Source organism: Narcine bancroftii, chromosome 9 (genome assembly GCF_036971445.1).
Source record: "Narcine bancroftii isolate sNarBan1 chromosome 9, sNarBan1.hap1, whole genome shotgun sequence".
Classification (NCBI taxonomy): domain Eukaryota; kingdom Metazoa; phylum Chordata; class Chondrichthyes; order Torpediniformes; family Narcinidae; genus Narcine; species Narcine bancroftii.
Genome location: NC_091477.1, coordinates 106659593 through 106677708, shown reverse-complemented (window position 1 = coordinate 106677708; position 18116 = coordinate 106659593). Strand labels below are relative to the sequence as shown.

At 37.8% G+C, this 18116-nt stretch overlaps 1 protein-coding gene across 1 annotated transcript in view; it reads right to left on the bottom strand.

The window, feature by feature from the left end:
- Positions 1–3193: 3193 nt before the first annotated feature.
- LOC138743597 (fibrillin-1-like) overlaps positions 3194–18116 on the bottom strand; it is a 129081-nt gene continuing 114158 nt past the window's right edge. The window contains exons 51-54 of the mRNA XM_069899111.1: positions 16227–16415; positions 7765–7811; positions 5279–5385; positions 3194–3681 (exon numbers count right to left, since the gene is read on the bottom strand). Coding sequence (XP_069755212.1) covers positions 3625–3681; positions 5279–5385; positions 7765–7811; positions 16227–16415 — 400 coding nt within the window. The 3' untranslated portion in view covers positions 3194–3624. The remainder of the gene's footprint in view (positions 3682–5278; positions 5386–7764; positions 7812–16226; positions 16416–18116) is intronic.

The following is an 18116-nucleotide window of genomic DNA, read 5'->3' as shown; positions in this document are numbered from 1 at the left end:
ATCAGCCAATTTTCTATCCAGTATAATAGCATCCCTGTAATTCTGTAGACCCTTCATCTTAATGATTACAAAGTACTTCACAATAAACAACAGATGATTTGTTCCAAAAGTTGTTAGGCTGTGCTTACAGTATGGACAACACTGGTCTACATCCCTTTCTTCAAATTGCTTCACCGATTTGGACTTGAGACCAATTTGTGTCCATGCTCCATAGTCATAGTTAAATGCTGTAATTTTGATAGAAAATGAAAACAGGATATAAATTGGATTTGCAATTTTATCTTTTATTTGGTTGTCTAAACTAGTCTGCGCATCGGCGGCAACGTTGTGTTTCCCTGTCAGGTTTCAAATACTGGTGCTGAACTCAGAGATGTAGGATAAGTGCCTCTACTGTTGGGCGGATCATGGGTCGATAGATTTTGCGAAGACGAACTTGAGCAGCTTGTGATCGGTACAGGCAGTGAATGGACACCCCTCTAGGAAGGCCAGGTAGAGGGCAAGCATGTAACCAGCATGTAACAAGTGGGACTGATTTGCCGCTGCAATCATGTGCGTAGCCAGTAGGTATTTTTGAGCTTTTGCATATGGCCATCAACTCTCACCCATCAAGATGACTCCCAGAATGCAGTTGTGTTTTACTTGATGCCCATGTCGAAGTGGGAGGTACATAGCTTGAGAACAGCACCACTAGATTCCAAAAATCTGTCTTGGTTTCAAATAGACAATAGCTCGACATTGTCACATCCCACCATGAGTCCCTGATTGGAATCTGTATGGGTATTGTTTCATTGGAGTTTGACTTAATGTTGCCTCAAAAATAGTTCCTGCTTTGTGTGTGGTAGGTTGATTGTTCACTTGTACATTGTAATAATAGAATGAGAGGTGTCCATAGAAACGTCTTGACGTACAGTGAAATGAGAGCAGTTAATTGTATGTAATATCATACCAGAGAGGTGAAACAAGCAAATTGTCTTTATTTTAAAAGGTGGGGGGGGGGGGGGGGGCACAGATAGAAATCACATATAAAAAAAAAATTTGTGCAGTCTGTGGAAGAGAAGTACAGATGAATACAACTAACCTTGACTGCTTCACAGGGAAAGGGCCCCATGAACTTTGAGAAGAGTCCTAAAGGGGATAGAGCTAAAAAAAATTGTGAATGGCTGCGTTAACCTATAATTGCCTGTAATGACCATGATTCCATCTAAAGAAATCCCATCTGCCTGCACATTTATTGCTATCATATCTGAATTGAATTCAATTATTTATTGTAATTTTTATCGAGCTACAGTGAAAAGTTTTGCTTACTATCCAGACAAGTCAAGCTTCCACTTGACAACTCTTACTGCTCTCTGTGTGTAAACAAAAAGCACACAAATTTCCTTTTAAACTTTTCCATTAAACTTAAACATATTCTTTAAAGCTGCTCAGATTTTCACCCATATTCTCTCATAATTTTAAATATCTCTGCACAATACACAAATTTGCTGCAGAAACTCAGAAGGTCCCACAGCATCCATAGGAAGTAAAGGCTTGGGTCCTTTTGTCAATGTATAAGCTTCCTCTGGATGCAACGTGATCTGCGGACTTTATACAGCACGTTTGTGTAATGCACTCGTTCCCAGCATCTACAGCCTTCTTTTTGATATACCTTCATCAGGTTACTCCTGGAAAAAAACATCCAGATTTGTCCAACATCCCCATATAGCTAATACACCAATCCAGGTAATGTTCTGGTGTGAACCTCTTCTGTACCATTTTCCAAAGGCATTGCATCTTCCTTAGTGTGGTGGCCTGTACTGGACACAATATTCCAAATGTGGTCAAATCAAAGTTTTATGCAGCTGCAAAATGACTTCCCAACTGTTAAACTATGCCCTTATTGATGGAGGTAAACATGTCATATGCCAGGGGTGGCCAAATGGTGGTTCTTAGCATATGATGAGCAGAAATATGTTGGCTGAGACAGGAATCGTATGAGCCAGGTATTATATGTCAAAGAGCTGCACATGACTGCGGATTTTTGCCAAGATCCCAACACCCCAATCCCGTACTCTTGGCCTCAGATGCCCGCACGTTCAAGCTCCTTATGTCCTGACCACAGTCTCTCAACCAAGGCTCCAGCCACCTGTCCATCCAAGTTCCCAATGCCCCATCTGTGGAATCTCACTTGGGAAATGGCCACCCTCTCATGCAGTTTCCTGCTGCCACAACCACCTAAGGTCTTGATGCTCTGGCTGCTCTCCCATCCGTGCTCCCGATGCCCCAACCGCAGACTCTCATGTATCACGTAGGCCTGGCGGCCCACCCATCCAAGCTCCTGATTGTAAACTCTAGCCTAGTCCCTGGCCACCCTCCTGTTCATCTGAGCTCCTAACGCCCCAAATGTGGACTTGCTACCCATCTGAGCTCCCTATGCAGACTCTTGCCTCGTCCCTGGCTGCCAGCCTGCCCATTCAAGCTCCCAATGCTCTGAATAACACAAGTACTTACTGCAGTCAAAAGTAGTGTCTTGTAGTCCACCCGAAAAATTGGTCCACAAAATTAGACTATTACACGTGTACAGTATATACAGTGTATGTACTTTTTGATTATTGAAACTAATACAAAATAGCAGTTTGAAAATTACATATGTAAATCTATTTTTATATACAATTTTTGTAGAAAAATGTGCATGCAAGATTCAAAAGACCTTTTTTTAATACTTTGCAGCTCTCAAACTTCTGAAGTTTATTGTATGTGGCTGTTATGTTAAATAGGTTTGGTCATCCCTGCCATATGCTTTCTTTACCATTCCTATTCACTTGTGTTGCCACTTTAAGGGAGTTAAAGACACACATGTGAGCAGAAATAATACACTTAGAGGAGAGAGAAAGAATAAATTGTTCAGCATCTAGGCTAAAGGAGGAAAGAGATAGATAGTAAGGAACTCAGTAGAAAAACTAGAGAAGATAGGAAATAAATATAGCCTAATATTATTGGCATCCTAGTTGCAAACAAAAAATGTACACTGATTTTATCAATTGTTTGCTTTATTTAAATATATGAAATTATAATATTTGGAATTGAACTTAAGAATTATTTCCCTTAAAATGATTAATGTATTTAAGTTCTGGTGAATTTATAATGTCACCGTTATAAAATTAACCATATTATTCACATTCAAATTATATTTTATCCCAAAAATCATATCTAAAACATTACATTTGCTTTATTATTCACATCAAATACATTATTGTAAATTTCAACATGTATATTGAGGGATTTTAGTGTTGACAAAAGCATGTACTGCATTGACAACTTATCTAGTTACTCTCGTATGTATTGTAACATTTTCAAAGTAACAAATGATAAAGTGCCTCTATGAACAATACAAACCTAATAACTAAATAAATTGAGATTCAGTAGCATCATTATCATAGAGAATATTTAAGACTAATTTGAGAGTATTAATGACTAATTTATCAACATTTTAAATGAATACAAGAAAACAAAGCCGAGTAAAAGTAATTCAAAATGTATTCAAGTATGTGTATTTGATTAATGAACACCCTGCAACAGATTTATAGTGCAGTGAAAACTTCATGCCTGAGATAACTTGAAGTTTGTCAATGGCAGGTTGATTGTTTATGGTATTTCTGAATCATTTCCACTCCTTTTGAATGATGGTCTTTCAATTTTCATCTTAAAAAAAAAAACACTTTTATCAGGAATGCTAAATTATGTCATTTAAATCTACACATAATAGGAAACCCAAGACCTAATTTTGGGTTGAAATAGGAAGCTACATTCAGTGTCAGAGGAGCTGTTTGGCTGAGAATGGGATAATGGAAGGACTTCAGAATAATACTGTGCATTTTATAATATTTTAAGACTAATATGAATTAGCAACAATCAGAAATTAAATGGAGTCGTCTGGTCAGAGATACAAAATAAAGAAATGTTATTTGATATCACTAGTTAGACCACAATATTATGTCTATCGCTCTCTCTAGGAAAACTGGTAACTTGGTATTCTTTTTCATTTGATCAGGATGCTCAAGTTATATGTGACATTAAGAAGGAGAATCAGATAAAGATACACGGGTTAGTGAGTAAGTATGACAGATTCCACAAAATAAAAGAACATTGAGGGGGTCAGGAGAATTTCTTATCTCTGGCCTATTACCTGCTCTTGTCTAACCCTAATGTCCCACATGCTGTCCTTGTCGCCTCACTGTTTCATGGCCCGGCAAAACCAATGGAGCTGTGGTACACTAATTAATCTGGCTCAGCCTTGTCCTGTGACTCCTCCCTCTTGACCTTGCATAAAGGATCCATAACCCCTCCCCAAAAAGCCTGGGTCACAGCACAGGATGACCTTCAAATTTATTGTAAATAAAAGGCTATAGTTCTGTAACTCGTCCTTTGAGTTATTGATAATGCATCAGGCTGGAAGCCTGTTTGCTTCAACCATCCCATGAAGCAGGAAGAGCAGAGGGGTAGCCTATGCTACTGGATTCCATGACCTTGGCCTTTAACAATTTAGAAATTTTATCTTTGCATTTGCCCATCAGTGGTGATGTGGGAGGTCAGATATCTAAATATCTAATTCCCCAGTTTGTTTCTGACTTCTATATAACAGTGTAGAAATCAGAAATGAACAGACCTGTGCAGTTCTCTATTGAACCATCAGCTGGAGCAGAGCCTGGAGTTTAAAACCTCACCCAGAGTGTGCCCTCCCTCCCTTATCCACCTATTTACCTCCTTCTATGGGCCTGTGCTCCTCCCCCCTGCCCACACCAATTTGCTTGACCACCTGGTTACATTTTGCTTAACCTTCATGTAGGCTTCAAGCCTGAAATGCTAGTTATGTGTCTTTATCTTTTCTATATAAAAAAACTGTTTACCCAGCTGAGATTCTTCTGCATTGCATTTTTACTTCATTCCTGTAATGCTTAATGAATCACCTTTTTTTTATAACAGCAGTTTATTTGTTTCACAGATATTGTTGTCGAGGTGCTGGAATTTATCAATGTATTCTTATATTGCATGGATTTTTTAGTGAAACATAATAGGGAGTTGGGAAGCAAATGGTGCATTAATTAAGCTTTGAAAAAAGATTGTGATAATGTAGAACATGGAAGCTCTCACTTTTGGTTTAATTTGAAAAAGGAATATAAAAGCCTGTAACCATAATACATTACACTAAATCTCAACCATCAGGAAACCCCCGATTAAACTGAAGATGGAATAATATTTACAACACACTGGGTATTATTGATAAACTATTATATTGTACCTCAGAAGCTGTTTTGATATTATGAAGACGTGGTTTCCAGCTCAAAGGTGACATATTCTTTTCATCCAAAGAAGGCAAGATATTAGTATCTTTCATTTTAGAAAAGACTGAAATGATAAATAAATTCAGTTATAGTTGAATGGGCAACATGTTGAAACTTCAACATCATAACAATGAAAATTATGTGAAAAAATAAACATTGTTTTGTGCTTTAACTGATTCACATGTCAATGTTGCTGTTTAAAAAGTTGTTATTGCTGGTTTGGGGACCCCAAAGAGAAGTTACTGTAACATGCAGAGCCCTTGGTTTCTAATGCCTGTGTACTGACAATAACCACACCACCAGTGCGAGTATAATAAACTAATATGTACACTAAGAGGTCTTGTCTCTCTGCAGGACAAACCTGGAAGGCTAGACTGTAGCTCTGGACTGCTTTATGGACAAGGTCACCGAGATGACCCCTGGTGGCCGAGTGGTGGAATTACAAGAGGTCTTGACTCTGCAAGACAAACCTGCAAGGCTAGACTGTAGCTCTGGACTGCTTTATGGACAAGGTCACCGAGATGACCCCTGGTGGCCGAGTGGTGGAATTACAAGAGGTCTTGACTCTGCAAGACAAACCTGCAAGGCTAGACTGTAGCTCTGGACTGCTTTATATACAAGGTCACCGGGATGACTCCTGGTGACCTAGTGATGTAATTATATATCACCATGCAAACAGCAAGGCATCTCCACTATTTTACACTCCATTCTGAAATAGGCAAGCTAGATGCTGGAAAGACCACCTATTTTTAAGATAAATTCTGAGTTGGTGATGAGGTCAAATCTGGCAAGTAAAGTTTTCCTCCTCTTTAATATCTGATTTGAATTTGCAACGCACATTTTTTTAATATCTTGTTTCTACCGGGAAACAACGGAAACTGCAGTGTCATCGCTGACTTAACCTCTTCCCTCTTGCTCAAACTACAAATATTATAATGCTTATATAATGCAAAAAAAATCACCAATTTAAAAATTAGGTGTTAGGCACTCCTTCCATCTGATAGCCTGCAGATCACCCTTGGGCAAGATGTAGTACCTGTTTAGCCTCCCCATTATGGTCCCGTAAAGCCATGGATGGCAGATGGTGGGTGGTTTTTACAAGCAGATTCTACAAATTGGAATTTATGGTTGTAAAACTGAAATTGCTGGGCAGATGAATCTGCTGACTAATGGGTGACCCATCCAGTATGGACAGTGCAACTGAAGAAGGCAATGAGAAAACCACTTCAATATTTTTCCTTTGTCTGATCATAAACTCAACATCGACGACGATCTCAGCTCAAAGATGAAGCCTTCACCGAAGGAGAAATGGGGAGGCAACAATTACAATTCAGAGGGGCAGAGATCATGATGGATGGAGAGACGTGATGGGCCACACTGAACATCAAGGTACCTGAATAATGATGAGATTTGATGTTAGGAGTGATCAATCAATAATTTGCATATCAAAATAAGGATGTTCTTAAATTCATTTAAGGAATGTGGGCTCCACAGGCTGAGCCAGCATTTAATTGCTCACCCCTAAGTTTCCTTGAGAACATGACTGCGAGCTGCCTTCTTGCAGTCTTTGAGGTGTGGGTGTACCACAATGCTGTGAGAGAGGGAGTTCCAAGATCTTGACCCAGTGTCGGAGATTGTTTCCAAGTTAGGATATTATGTGGACTGAGTCAACTTCTAGCACATGGTTTTCCCATGCTAAATAATATCAGAATCAGCGTACACAAATGATTTTGTTCTGCTAAATAGTTGAAATGAACTCTAAAGTTCAATGAACCCAGCAGGCAACTTTACATCAGCAACAAAATAAAAAAGTATTCAAATTAATGCAATATCAATAGGCTGCATTTGGAATATTGTGTGCAATTTTGGTTATCCTAATACAGGAAGGGTATGGAAACTTTTGAAAGGGTTCAAAGATGATTTATCAGGATGCTGTCTGGATTGGAGTTCGTGTTGTGGAAAAAGGCTGGACATACTTAAGTTGCTTTCTCTGGAACATTGGAGGTTAAGGGTGGTAGAAGATTAATTAAAGTTATAAGTATAGATAGGGGAGACAGTTTTTTATCCAAGAGTGAAAATGAAATATACCATTGGGGATGGTTTTAGAATGAAGGGTCTGGGGAGTTAAAGATGATGTGTGGGATTTTCTTTGTACACAGAGAATGTTAGGTGCCTGGAATGGAAGCAAATGCAGTCATAGCAAGTAACAGACTTCTGGGTGGACAAATGAACATGCAGTGAATAAAAGAATATCTATCATGTCCAAGCAGCAGCAACTTTAGTTTAATTTGGGTATCATGTTCATCACAAAAAAGTGGCCTAAAGGACTATGTGCTGTTTTCTAATATATGTCAATATAAACAGGAGGTCAAAGAGATAGGATCTCTAGCTGGAGAGTTCAGTGCATTAACATATACTGTAACATTGCAACCAAAACACTTACATGGATTAGTTTGCCAAGAGAACATTTCCCCATTACCATCACCAATGCTGAAAAACAAAATGGAGATGTCAATAAACCTGAATGGTTCAAATGGAGAAAACCTGCCTGGAGATGTATCTTGGTTCTCACATGTCTACTCTGCAGAGGGTCTCTTCCGAAAGTTTAGAACCCTTTATGGGATCAAAAAAATAACTGGATAAAGGTTTTTTTTTAAATGTTGATAGTGGATGAAATATGAAATACTTAGGATAATCAAATAATGTCCCTGATTTTTATTAAAATGGCTTAAATTAAATGGAATTCAGATGCAAATCTATCCCAAACGATTTTCTGCTCCCAGTTTTTATGTCTAATTGATCATTTCCTTGAGAAACTGGTGGTGAGTTGTGCTGATAAAAATTGGCAATTTGTCAGGTGAAGGTAAGAAGTAGCAGTATTGAATAAGGAGATCCAGCTATATTATGTAATGCACTTATGTCAGTATGGTGTGATCGTTCCATGTGCTTGCTATACCCGTGTTTCTTGTGATAGAGTTGAATAAGTATTGAATAAGGAGATCCAGCTATATTATGTAATGCACTTATGTCAGTATGGTGTGATCGTTCCATGTGCTTGCTATACCCGTGTTTCTTGTGATAGAGTTGAATAAGTATTGAATAAGGAGATCCAGCTATATTATGTAATGCACTTATGTCAGTATGGTGTGATCGTTCCATGTGCTTGCTATACCCGTGTTTCTTGTGATAGAGTTGAATAAGTATTGAATAAGGAGATCCAGCTATATTATGTAATGCACTTATGTCAGTATGGTGTGATCGTTCCATGTGCTTGCTATACCCGTGTTTCTTGTGATAGAGTTGAATAAGTATTGAATAAGGAGATCCAGCTATATTATGTAATGCACTTATGTCAGTATGGTGTGATCGTTCCATGTGCTTGCTATACCCGTGTTTCTTGTGATAGAGTTGAATAAGTATTGAATAAGGAGATCCAGCTATATTATGTAATGCACTTATGTCAGTATGGTGTGATCGTTCCATGTGCTTGCTATACCCGTGTTTCTTGTGATAGAGTTGAATAAGTATTGAATAAGGAGATCCAGCTATATTATGTAATGCACTTATGTCAGTATGGTGTGATCGTTCCATGTGCTTGCTATACCCGTGTTTCTTGTGATAGAGTTGAATAAGTATTGAATAAGGAGATCCAGCTATATTATGTAATGCACTTATGTCAGTATGGTGTGATCGTTCCATGTGCTTGCTATACCCGTGTTTCTTGTGATAGAGTTGAATAAGTATTGAATAAGGAGATCCAGCTATATTATGTAATGCACTTATGTCAGTATGGTGTGATCGTTCCATGTGCTTGCTATACCCGTGTTTCTTGTGATAGAGTTGAATAAGTATTGAATAAGGAGATCCAGCTATATTATGTAATGCACTTATGTCAGTATGGTGTGATCGTTCCATGTGCTTGCTATACCCGTGTTTCTTGTGATAGAGTTGAATAAGTATTGAATAAGGAGATCCAGCTATATTATGTAATGCACTTATGTCAGTATGGTGTGATCGTTCCATGTGCTTGCTATACCCGTGTTTCTTGTGATAGAGTTGAATAAGTATTGAATAAGGAGATCCAGCTATATTATGTAATGCACTTATGTCAGTATGGTGTGATCGTTCCATGTGCTTGCTATACCCGTGTTTCTTGTGATAGAGTTGAATAAGTATTGAATAAGGAGATCCAGCTATATTATGTAATGCACTTATGTCAGTATGGTGTGATCGTTCCATGTGCTTGCTATACCCGTGTTTCTTGTGATAGAGTTGAATAAGTATTGAATAAGGAGATCCAGCTATATTATGTAATGCACTTATGTCAGTATGGTGTGATCGTTCCATGTGCTTGCTATACCCGTGTTTCTTGTGATAGAGTTGAATAAGTATTGAATAAGGAGATCCAGCTATATTATGTAATGCACTTATGTCAGTATGGTGTGATCGTTCCATGTGCTTGCTATACCCGTGTTTCTTGTGATAGAGTTGAATAAGTATTGAATAAGGAGATCCAGCTATATTATGTAATGCACTTATGTCAGTATGGTGTGATCGTTCCATGTGCTTGCTATACCCGTGTTTCTTGTGATAGAGTTGAATAAGTATTGAATAAGGAGATCCAGCTATATTATGTAATGCACTTATGTCAGTATGGTGTGATCGTTCCATGTGCTTGCTATACCCGTGTTTCTTGTGATAGAGTTGAATAAGTATTGAATAAGGAGATCCAGCTATATTATGTAATGCACTTATGTCAGTATGGTGTGATCGTTCCATGTGCTTGCTATACCCGTGTTTCTTGTGATAGAGTTGAATAAGTATTGAATAAGGAGATCCAGCTATATTATGTAATGCACTTATGTCAGTATGGTGTGATCGTTCCATGTGCTTGCTATACCCGTGTTTCTTGTGATAGAGTTGAATAAGTATTGAATAAGGAGATCCAGCTATATTATGTAATGCACTTATGTCAGTATGGTGTGATCGTTCCATGTGCTTGCTATACCCGTGTTTCTTGTGATAGAGTTGAATAAATATTGAATAAGGAGATCCAGCTATATTATGTAATGCACTTATGTCAGTATGGTGTGATCGTTCTATGTGCTTGCTATACCCGTGTTTCTTGTGATAGAGTTGAATAAGTATTGAATAAGGAGATCCAGCTATATTATGTAATGCACTTATGTCAGTATGGTGTGATCGTTCCATGTGCTTGCTATACCCGTGTTTCTTGTGATAGAGTTGAATAAATATTGAATAAGGAGATCCAGCTATATTATGTAATGCACTTATGTCAGTATGGTGTGATCGTTCCATGTGCTTGCTATACCCGTGTTTCTTGTGATAGAGTTGAATAAGTATTGAATAAGGAGATCCAGCTATATTATGTAATGCACTTATGTCAGTATGGTGTGATCGTTCCATGTGCTTGCTATACCCGTGTTTCTTGTGATAGAGTTGAATAAGTATTGAATAAGGAGATCCAGCTATATTATGTAATGCACTTATGTCAGTATGGTGTGATCGTTCCATGTGCTTGCTATACCCGTGTTTCTTGTGATAGAGTTGAATAAGTATTGAATAAGGAGATCCAGCTATATTATGTAATGCACTTATGTCAGTATGGTGTGATCGTTCCATGTGCTTGCTATACCCATGTTTCTTGTGATAGAGTTGAATAAGTATTGAATAAGGAGATCCAGCTATATTATGTAATGCACTTATGTCAGTATGGTGTGATCGTTCCATGTGCTTGCTATACCCGTGTTTCTTGTGATAGAGTTGAATAAATATTGAATAAGGAGATCCAGCTATATTATGTAATGCACTTATGTCAGTATGGTGTGATCGTTCTATGTGCTTGCTATACCCGTGTTTCTTGTGATAGAGTTGAATAAGTATTGAATAAGGAGATCCAGCTATATTATGTAATGCACTTATGTCGGTATGGTGTGATCGTTCCATGTGCTTGCTATACCCGTGTTTCTTGTGATAGAGTTGAATAAATATTGAATAAGGAGATCCAGCTATATTATGTAATGCACTTATGTCAGTATGGTGTGATCGTTCCATGTGCTTGCTATACCCGTGTTTCTTGTGATAGAGTTGAATAAGTATTGAATAAGGAGATCCAGCTATATTATGTAATGCACTTATGTCAGTATGGTGTGATCGTTCCATGTGCTTGCTATACCCGTGTTTCTTGTGATAGAGTTGAATAAATATTGAATAAGGAGATCCAGCTATATTATGTAATGCACTTATGTCAGTATGGTGTGATCGTTCTATGTGCTTGCTATACCCGTGTTTCTTGTGATAGAGTTGAATAAGTATTGAATAAGGAGATCCAGCTATATTATGTAATGCACTTATGTCAGTATGGTGTGATCGTTCCATGTGCTTGCTATACCCGTGTTTCTTGTGATAGAGTTGAATAAATATTGAATAAGGAGATCCAGCTATATTATGTAATGCACTTATGTCAGTATGGTGTGATCGTTCCATGTGCTTGCTATACCCGTGTTTCTTGTGATAGAGTTGAATAAGTATTGAATAAGGAGATCCAGCTATATTATGTAATGCACTTATGTCAGTATGGTGTGATCGTTCCATGTGCTTGCTATACCCGTGTTTCTTGTGATAGAGTTGAATAAGTATTGAATAAGGAGATCCAGCTATATTATGTAATGCACTTATGTCAGTATGGTGTGATCGTTCCATGTGCTTGCTATACCCGTGTTTCTTGTGATAGAGTTGAATAAGTATTGAATAAGGAGATCCAGCTATATTATGTAATGCACTTATGTCAGTATGGTGTGATCGTTCCATGTGCTTGCTATACCCGTGTTTCTTGTGATAGAGTTGAATAAGTATTGAATAAGGAGATCCAGCTATATTATGTAATGCACTTATGTCAGTATGGTGTGATCGTTCCATGTGCTTGCTATACCCGTGTTTCTTGTGATAGAGTTGAATAAGTATTGAATAAGGAGATCCAGCTATATTATGTAATGCACTTATGTCAGTATGGTGTGATCGTTCCATGTGCTTGCTATACCCGTGTTTCTTGTGATAGAGTTGAATAAGTATTGAATAAGGAGATCCAGCTATATTATGTAATGCACTTATGTCAGTATGGTGTGATCGTTCCATGTGCTTGCTATACCCGTGTTTCTTGTGATAGAGTTGAATAAGTATTGAATAAGGAGATCCAGCTATATTATGTAATGCACTTATGTCAGTATGGTGTGATCGTTCCATGTGCTTGCTATACCCGTGTTTCTTGTGATAGAGTTGAATAAGTATTGAATAAGGAGATCCAGCTATATTATGTAATGCACTTATGTCAGTATGGTGTGATCGTTCCATGTGCTTGCTATACCCGTGTTTCTTGTGATAGAGTTGAATAAGTATTGAATAAGGAGATCCAGCTATATTATGTAATGCACTTATGTCAGTATGGTGTGATCGTTCCATGTGCTTGCTATACCCGTGTTTCTTGTGATAGAGTTGAATAAATATTGAATAAGGAGATCCAGCTATATTATGTAATGCACTTATGTCAGTATGGTGTGATCGTTCTATGTGCTTGCTATACCCGTGTTTCTTGTGATAGAGTTGAATAAGTATTGAATAAGGAGATCCAGCTATATTATGTAATGCACTTATGTCAGTATGGTGTGATCGTTCCATGTGCTTGCTATACCCGTGTTTCTTGTGATAGAGTTGAATAAATATTGAATAAGGAGATCCAGCTATATTATGTAATGCACTTATGTCAGTATGGTGTGATCGTTCCATGTGCTTGCTATACCCGTGTTTCTTGTGATAGAGTTGAATAAGTATTGAATAAGGAGATCCAGCTATATTATGTAATGCACTTATGTCAGTATGGTGTGATCGTTCCATGTGCTTGCTATACCCGTGTTTCTTGTGATAGAGTTGAATAAGTATTGAATAAGGAGATCCAGCTATATTATGTAATGCACTTATGTCAGTATGGTGTGATCGTTCCATGTGCTTGCTATACCCGTGTTTCTTGTGATAGAGTTGAATAAGTATTGAATAAGGAGATCCAGCTATATTATGTAATGCACTTATGTCAGTATGGTGTGATCGTTCCATGTGCTTGCTATACCCATGTTTCTTGTGATAGAGTTGAATAAGTATTGAATAAGGAGATCCAGCTATATTATGTAATGCACTTATGTCAGTATGGTGTGATCGTTCCATGTGCTTGCTATACCCGTGTTTCTTGTGATAGAGTTGAATAAATATTGAATAAGGAGATCCAGCTATATTATGTAATGCACTTATGTCAGTATGGTGTGATCGTTCTATGTGCTTGCTATACCCGTGTTTCTTGTGATAGAGTTGAATAAGTATTGAATAAGGAGATCCAGCTATATTATGTAATGCACTTATGTCAGTATGGTGTGATCGTTCCATGTGCTTGCTATACCCGTGTTTCTTGTGATAGAGTTGAATAAATATTGAATAAGGAGATCCAGCCATATTATGTAATGCACTTATGTCAGTATGGTGTGATCGTTCCATGTGCTTGCTATACCCGTGTTTCTTGTGATAGAGTTGAATAAGTATTGAATAAGGAGATCCAGCTATATTATGTAATGCACTTATGTCAGTATGGTGTGATCGTTCCATGTGCTTGCTATACCCGTGTTTCTTGTGATAGAGTTGAATAAATATTGAATAAGGAGATCCAGCTATATTATGTAATGCACTTATGTCAGTATGGTGTGATCGTTCTATGTGCTTGCTATACCCGTGTTTCTTGTGATAGAGTTGAATAAGTATTGAATAAGGAGATCCAGCTATATTATGTAATGCACTTATGTCAGTATGGTGTGATCGTTCCATGTGCTTGCTATACCCGTGTTTCTTGTGATAGAGTTGAATAAATATTGAATAAGGAGATCCAGCTATATTATGTAATGCACTTATGTCAGTATGGTGTGATCGTTCCATGTGCTTGCTATACCCGTGTTTCTTGTGATAGAGTTGAATAAGTATTGAATAAGGAGATCCAGCTATATTATGTAATGCACTTATGTCAGTATGGTGTGATCGTTCCATGTGCTTGCTATACCCGTGTTTCTTGTGATAGAGTTGAATAAGTATTGAATAAGGAGATCCAGCTATATTATGTAATGCACTTATGTCAGTATGGTGTGATCGTTCCATGTGCTTGCTATACCCGTGTTTCTTGTGATAGAGTTGAATAAGTATTGAATAAGGAGATCCAGCTATATTATGTAATGCACTTATGTCAGTATGGTGTGATCGTTCCATGTGCTTGCTATACCCGTGTTTCTTGTGATAGAGTTGAATAAGTATTGAATAAGGAGATCCAGCTATATTATGTAATGCACTTATGTCAGTATGGTGTGATCGTTCCATGTGCTTGCTATACCCATGTTTCTTGTGATAGAGTTGAATAAGTATTGAATAAGGAGATCCAGCTATATTATGTAATGCACTTATGTCAGTATGGTGTGATCGTTCCATGTGCTTGCTATACCCGTGTTTCTTGTGATAGAGTTGAATAAATATTGAATAAGGAGATCCAGCTATATTATGTAATGCACTTATGTCAGTATGGTGTGATCGTTCTATGTGCTTGCTATACCCGTGTTTCTTGTGATAGAGTTGAATAAGTATTGAATAAGGAGATCCAGCTATATTATGTAATGCACTTATGTCAGTATGGTGTGATCGTTCCATGTGCTTGCTATACCCGTGTTTCTTGTGATAGAGTTGAATAAATATTGAATAAGGAGATCCAGCTATATTATGTAATGCACTTATGTCAGTATGGTGTGATCGTTCCATGTGCTTGCTATACCCGTGTTTCTTGTGATAGAGTTGAATAAGTATTGAATAAGGAGATCCAGCTATATTATGTAATGCACTTATGTCAGTATGGTGTGATCGTTCCATGTGCTTGCTATACCCGTGTTTCTTGTGATAGAGTTGAATAAGTATTGAATAAGGAGATCCAGCTATATTATGTAATGCACTTATGTCAGTATGGTGTGATCGTTCTATGTGCTTGCTATACCCGTGTTTCTTGTGATAGAGTTGGAGTTGACTGCATTTTGTTGAGATAAACACTGCAATGACTGTGTGGTGATGGTGTGAGATTTATACCAGTCAAATAGGCTACTTTGTTCCAAGTATTATTGATTTTGCTCTACATGCCTGGCTACCTTCTTTCTCCTGAAAGACACATCAGCAAGTGGAGAATCTTCCATCACATTTCTGATGCATCTTTCAGATGATGGAAAGACTTTGAGGAGAAAGAAGGAAGATTATTCCCAACCTCTGGATGGTTCTTGTATCTTGGTACCACATTTTGTACTCAGTGTTTATTTCATGAGACCTTATGTTGCTGAAAGGGGCCACTTTAGCATTAAATAAATATTGAGTGATGCATAACCTCCAAACCTACTGGGCTGAGATGCTGGTATTATTCCAACAATGAATTGCAAGAGCATTGAGCTTTGTAAGATTAAGGGAGAACTCTGAAGCAAAGATGAGAAAAAGCAGATTCTATCACACCCCACAAGAAGTAATGAAGGAAGACTGTAAGATTCAGGTATTCTGTAGATAGACGGAGCAGATGCTGCCCATCCCTAACAATGGCTGGCATTACTGTTGCTAGCTAGAATGGAGCCTTGATCTTCATAACTTTGTTCCAATTAACTATTATTTGCCTCATCTTGATTTTGATAGACTACTAGTGCAGGTTTAGTTTACGCTTTGGCTTTGTGATAGCATGTACACTTTGTGATAACAGTAATTTTATACTGTGAATGTGCATACAAGATAGATTTTCCATAATACCCTGGAAAATTTTAAACAGCATAAAGGAAAATGTACCTGCTTGCGTTATCAGTAAATCTTTCCCTTCTAGATGAGTTGCACTTCCAGACAATGAAAACAATGGCTAATATCAGTATGAGCAAGAATCCTAAAGCTCCAAATAAAATGCCAAAAAATGCTCTGAGATTTATTGATAGGTGTTCACAGCGGTCACCGAAAGAAGAATATATTGTGCGGGGAACACATCTGGGGGGAAAAACAGCAGCATTAGGTATTAATAAGATATCAATTAACAAGATGATAGCTTTTATGTTTCAGGATGCTCTTAAGAGTTTCTCAATAGAGCACAGAAACAAGCCCTTTGGCCCAACTCATCTCTGCCATTCAGGAGTTCTAACTAATTTCAATGGCCCATATTTCTTGAAAGCTTTCTAATCCAAGTCCCATTTTGACATGTCCTCAACCTGCACACAGGAAATTGAGTATCATTGAGGATTAAATGGTGACCAAGGTACTTGGCTTAACTCTCTACCTTCTCCTTGAAATAATACCTAGGATTTTCAGTGCAACTTGAGAAATCAGATGGAACCTCAGTTCAATGCTTCAGTCAAATGATGGCTCTTCCAATTGTACAAAACAGAACCATTAACTTAGGTTTTTGTGCTTGTTTTTAAATGTAATTTGAAAGTTTTAATTTGTTACTCAAAACAAAACCGTTACCCATTGATCTTCAACTTCTGTTTGGAAATCATTAGATGATAATCTTAAATAACCAAAGGCCATTTGGCACAAAAACATTATCATCACATCTGCACAATGAATTTGGATACCATCTACCTTTTTGAGGTTGGTTGATCATAGATACTAAGTACCAGTCAATAAACCTGAAAACTCGGTTTGGCTCTGAAAAACGTATTTGTTTCCAAATGTTTAAAATGCAAGAAATAAGCAAATGAGTTGCAATAAACGATTGAAAGAAATAACAGTGCCATTCTTCATGGGCTGGACCAACCACCAAAAGGTGGGCTATTGGGTGATTGGGAATGGGAGGGTGCTGAGCAAAAGCCATGTGTCATTGCGAGGTTAATTTATTCCACTCTCTTTATTAGATTTTTTGGTACAGCAGTGCACTTAGCTGCTTAAGTAAAGCTTAAACATTTTTTGTTAGGCATTCCTGGAATTAATACAATTCGAAAGAAATTTATTCTATTCAATTAAATATGGCACATTATCAAGGAGTCTCTTTGAGGTTATCAGGAGATATCTAAAAATGAACCAGAGTTCTGTTGAGTCACAAATTGAGGAAGCTGTAGATGTGGGTACAATTTGGGACTTGGATTAGAAAGCTTTAAAGAGATATGGGCCATTGAAATTACTTAGAAATCCTGGATGGCAGAGATGAGTTGGGCCAAAGGGCTTGTTTCTGTGCTCTATTGACCTTGTGCCTTGAATTTTCAGGCTTATTGATCTGCCATTCTCTACAGATTTTACAAGAAATGCTCATTATTTTCAAACATCTTTGTTATTATAGTGTGACTGAAAAAGACTTTGAATGACCCATAGAATATACTAGTGTAATAGTCAATCCCATGTATATTTGGCCTCTGACGCCCTGACCTTGGATCCTTGCCCTGCCTGCCCATCGAGTTCCTGATGCCCCATCCATCCGCCCATCTGAGCTGCCGACACCCTGAATGTGAATCCTCACCTTGCCTACCTGCCTGTCTGAGCTCCTGACACCCCAAATGTGGACTTACCACCCAGTCCTGGCCATTTGAGCTCACGATGCATGTATTTACCGTGGTCAAAATAAAGACCTATGTAAAAGTCAACCCCCTCCCCTCCCCCCAAATTTGACCTATAAAATTGATCCAAAAAAAACTCAACTATTACCTGATTATATATGATACAGTAAAACCTCGTTAGAACACGGTAGTTGGGGTCCAA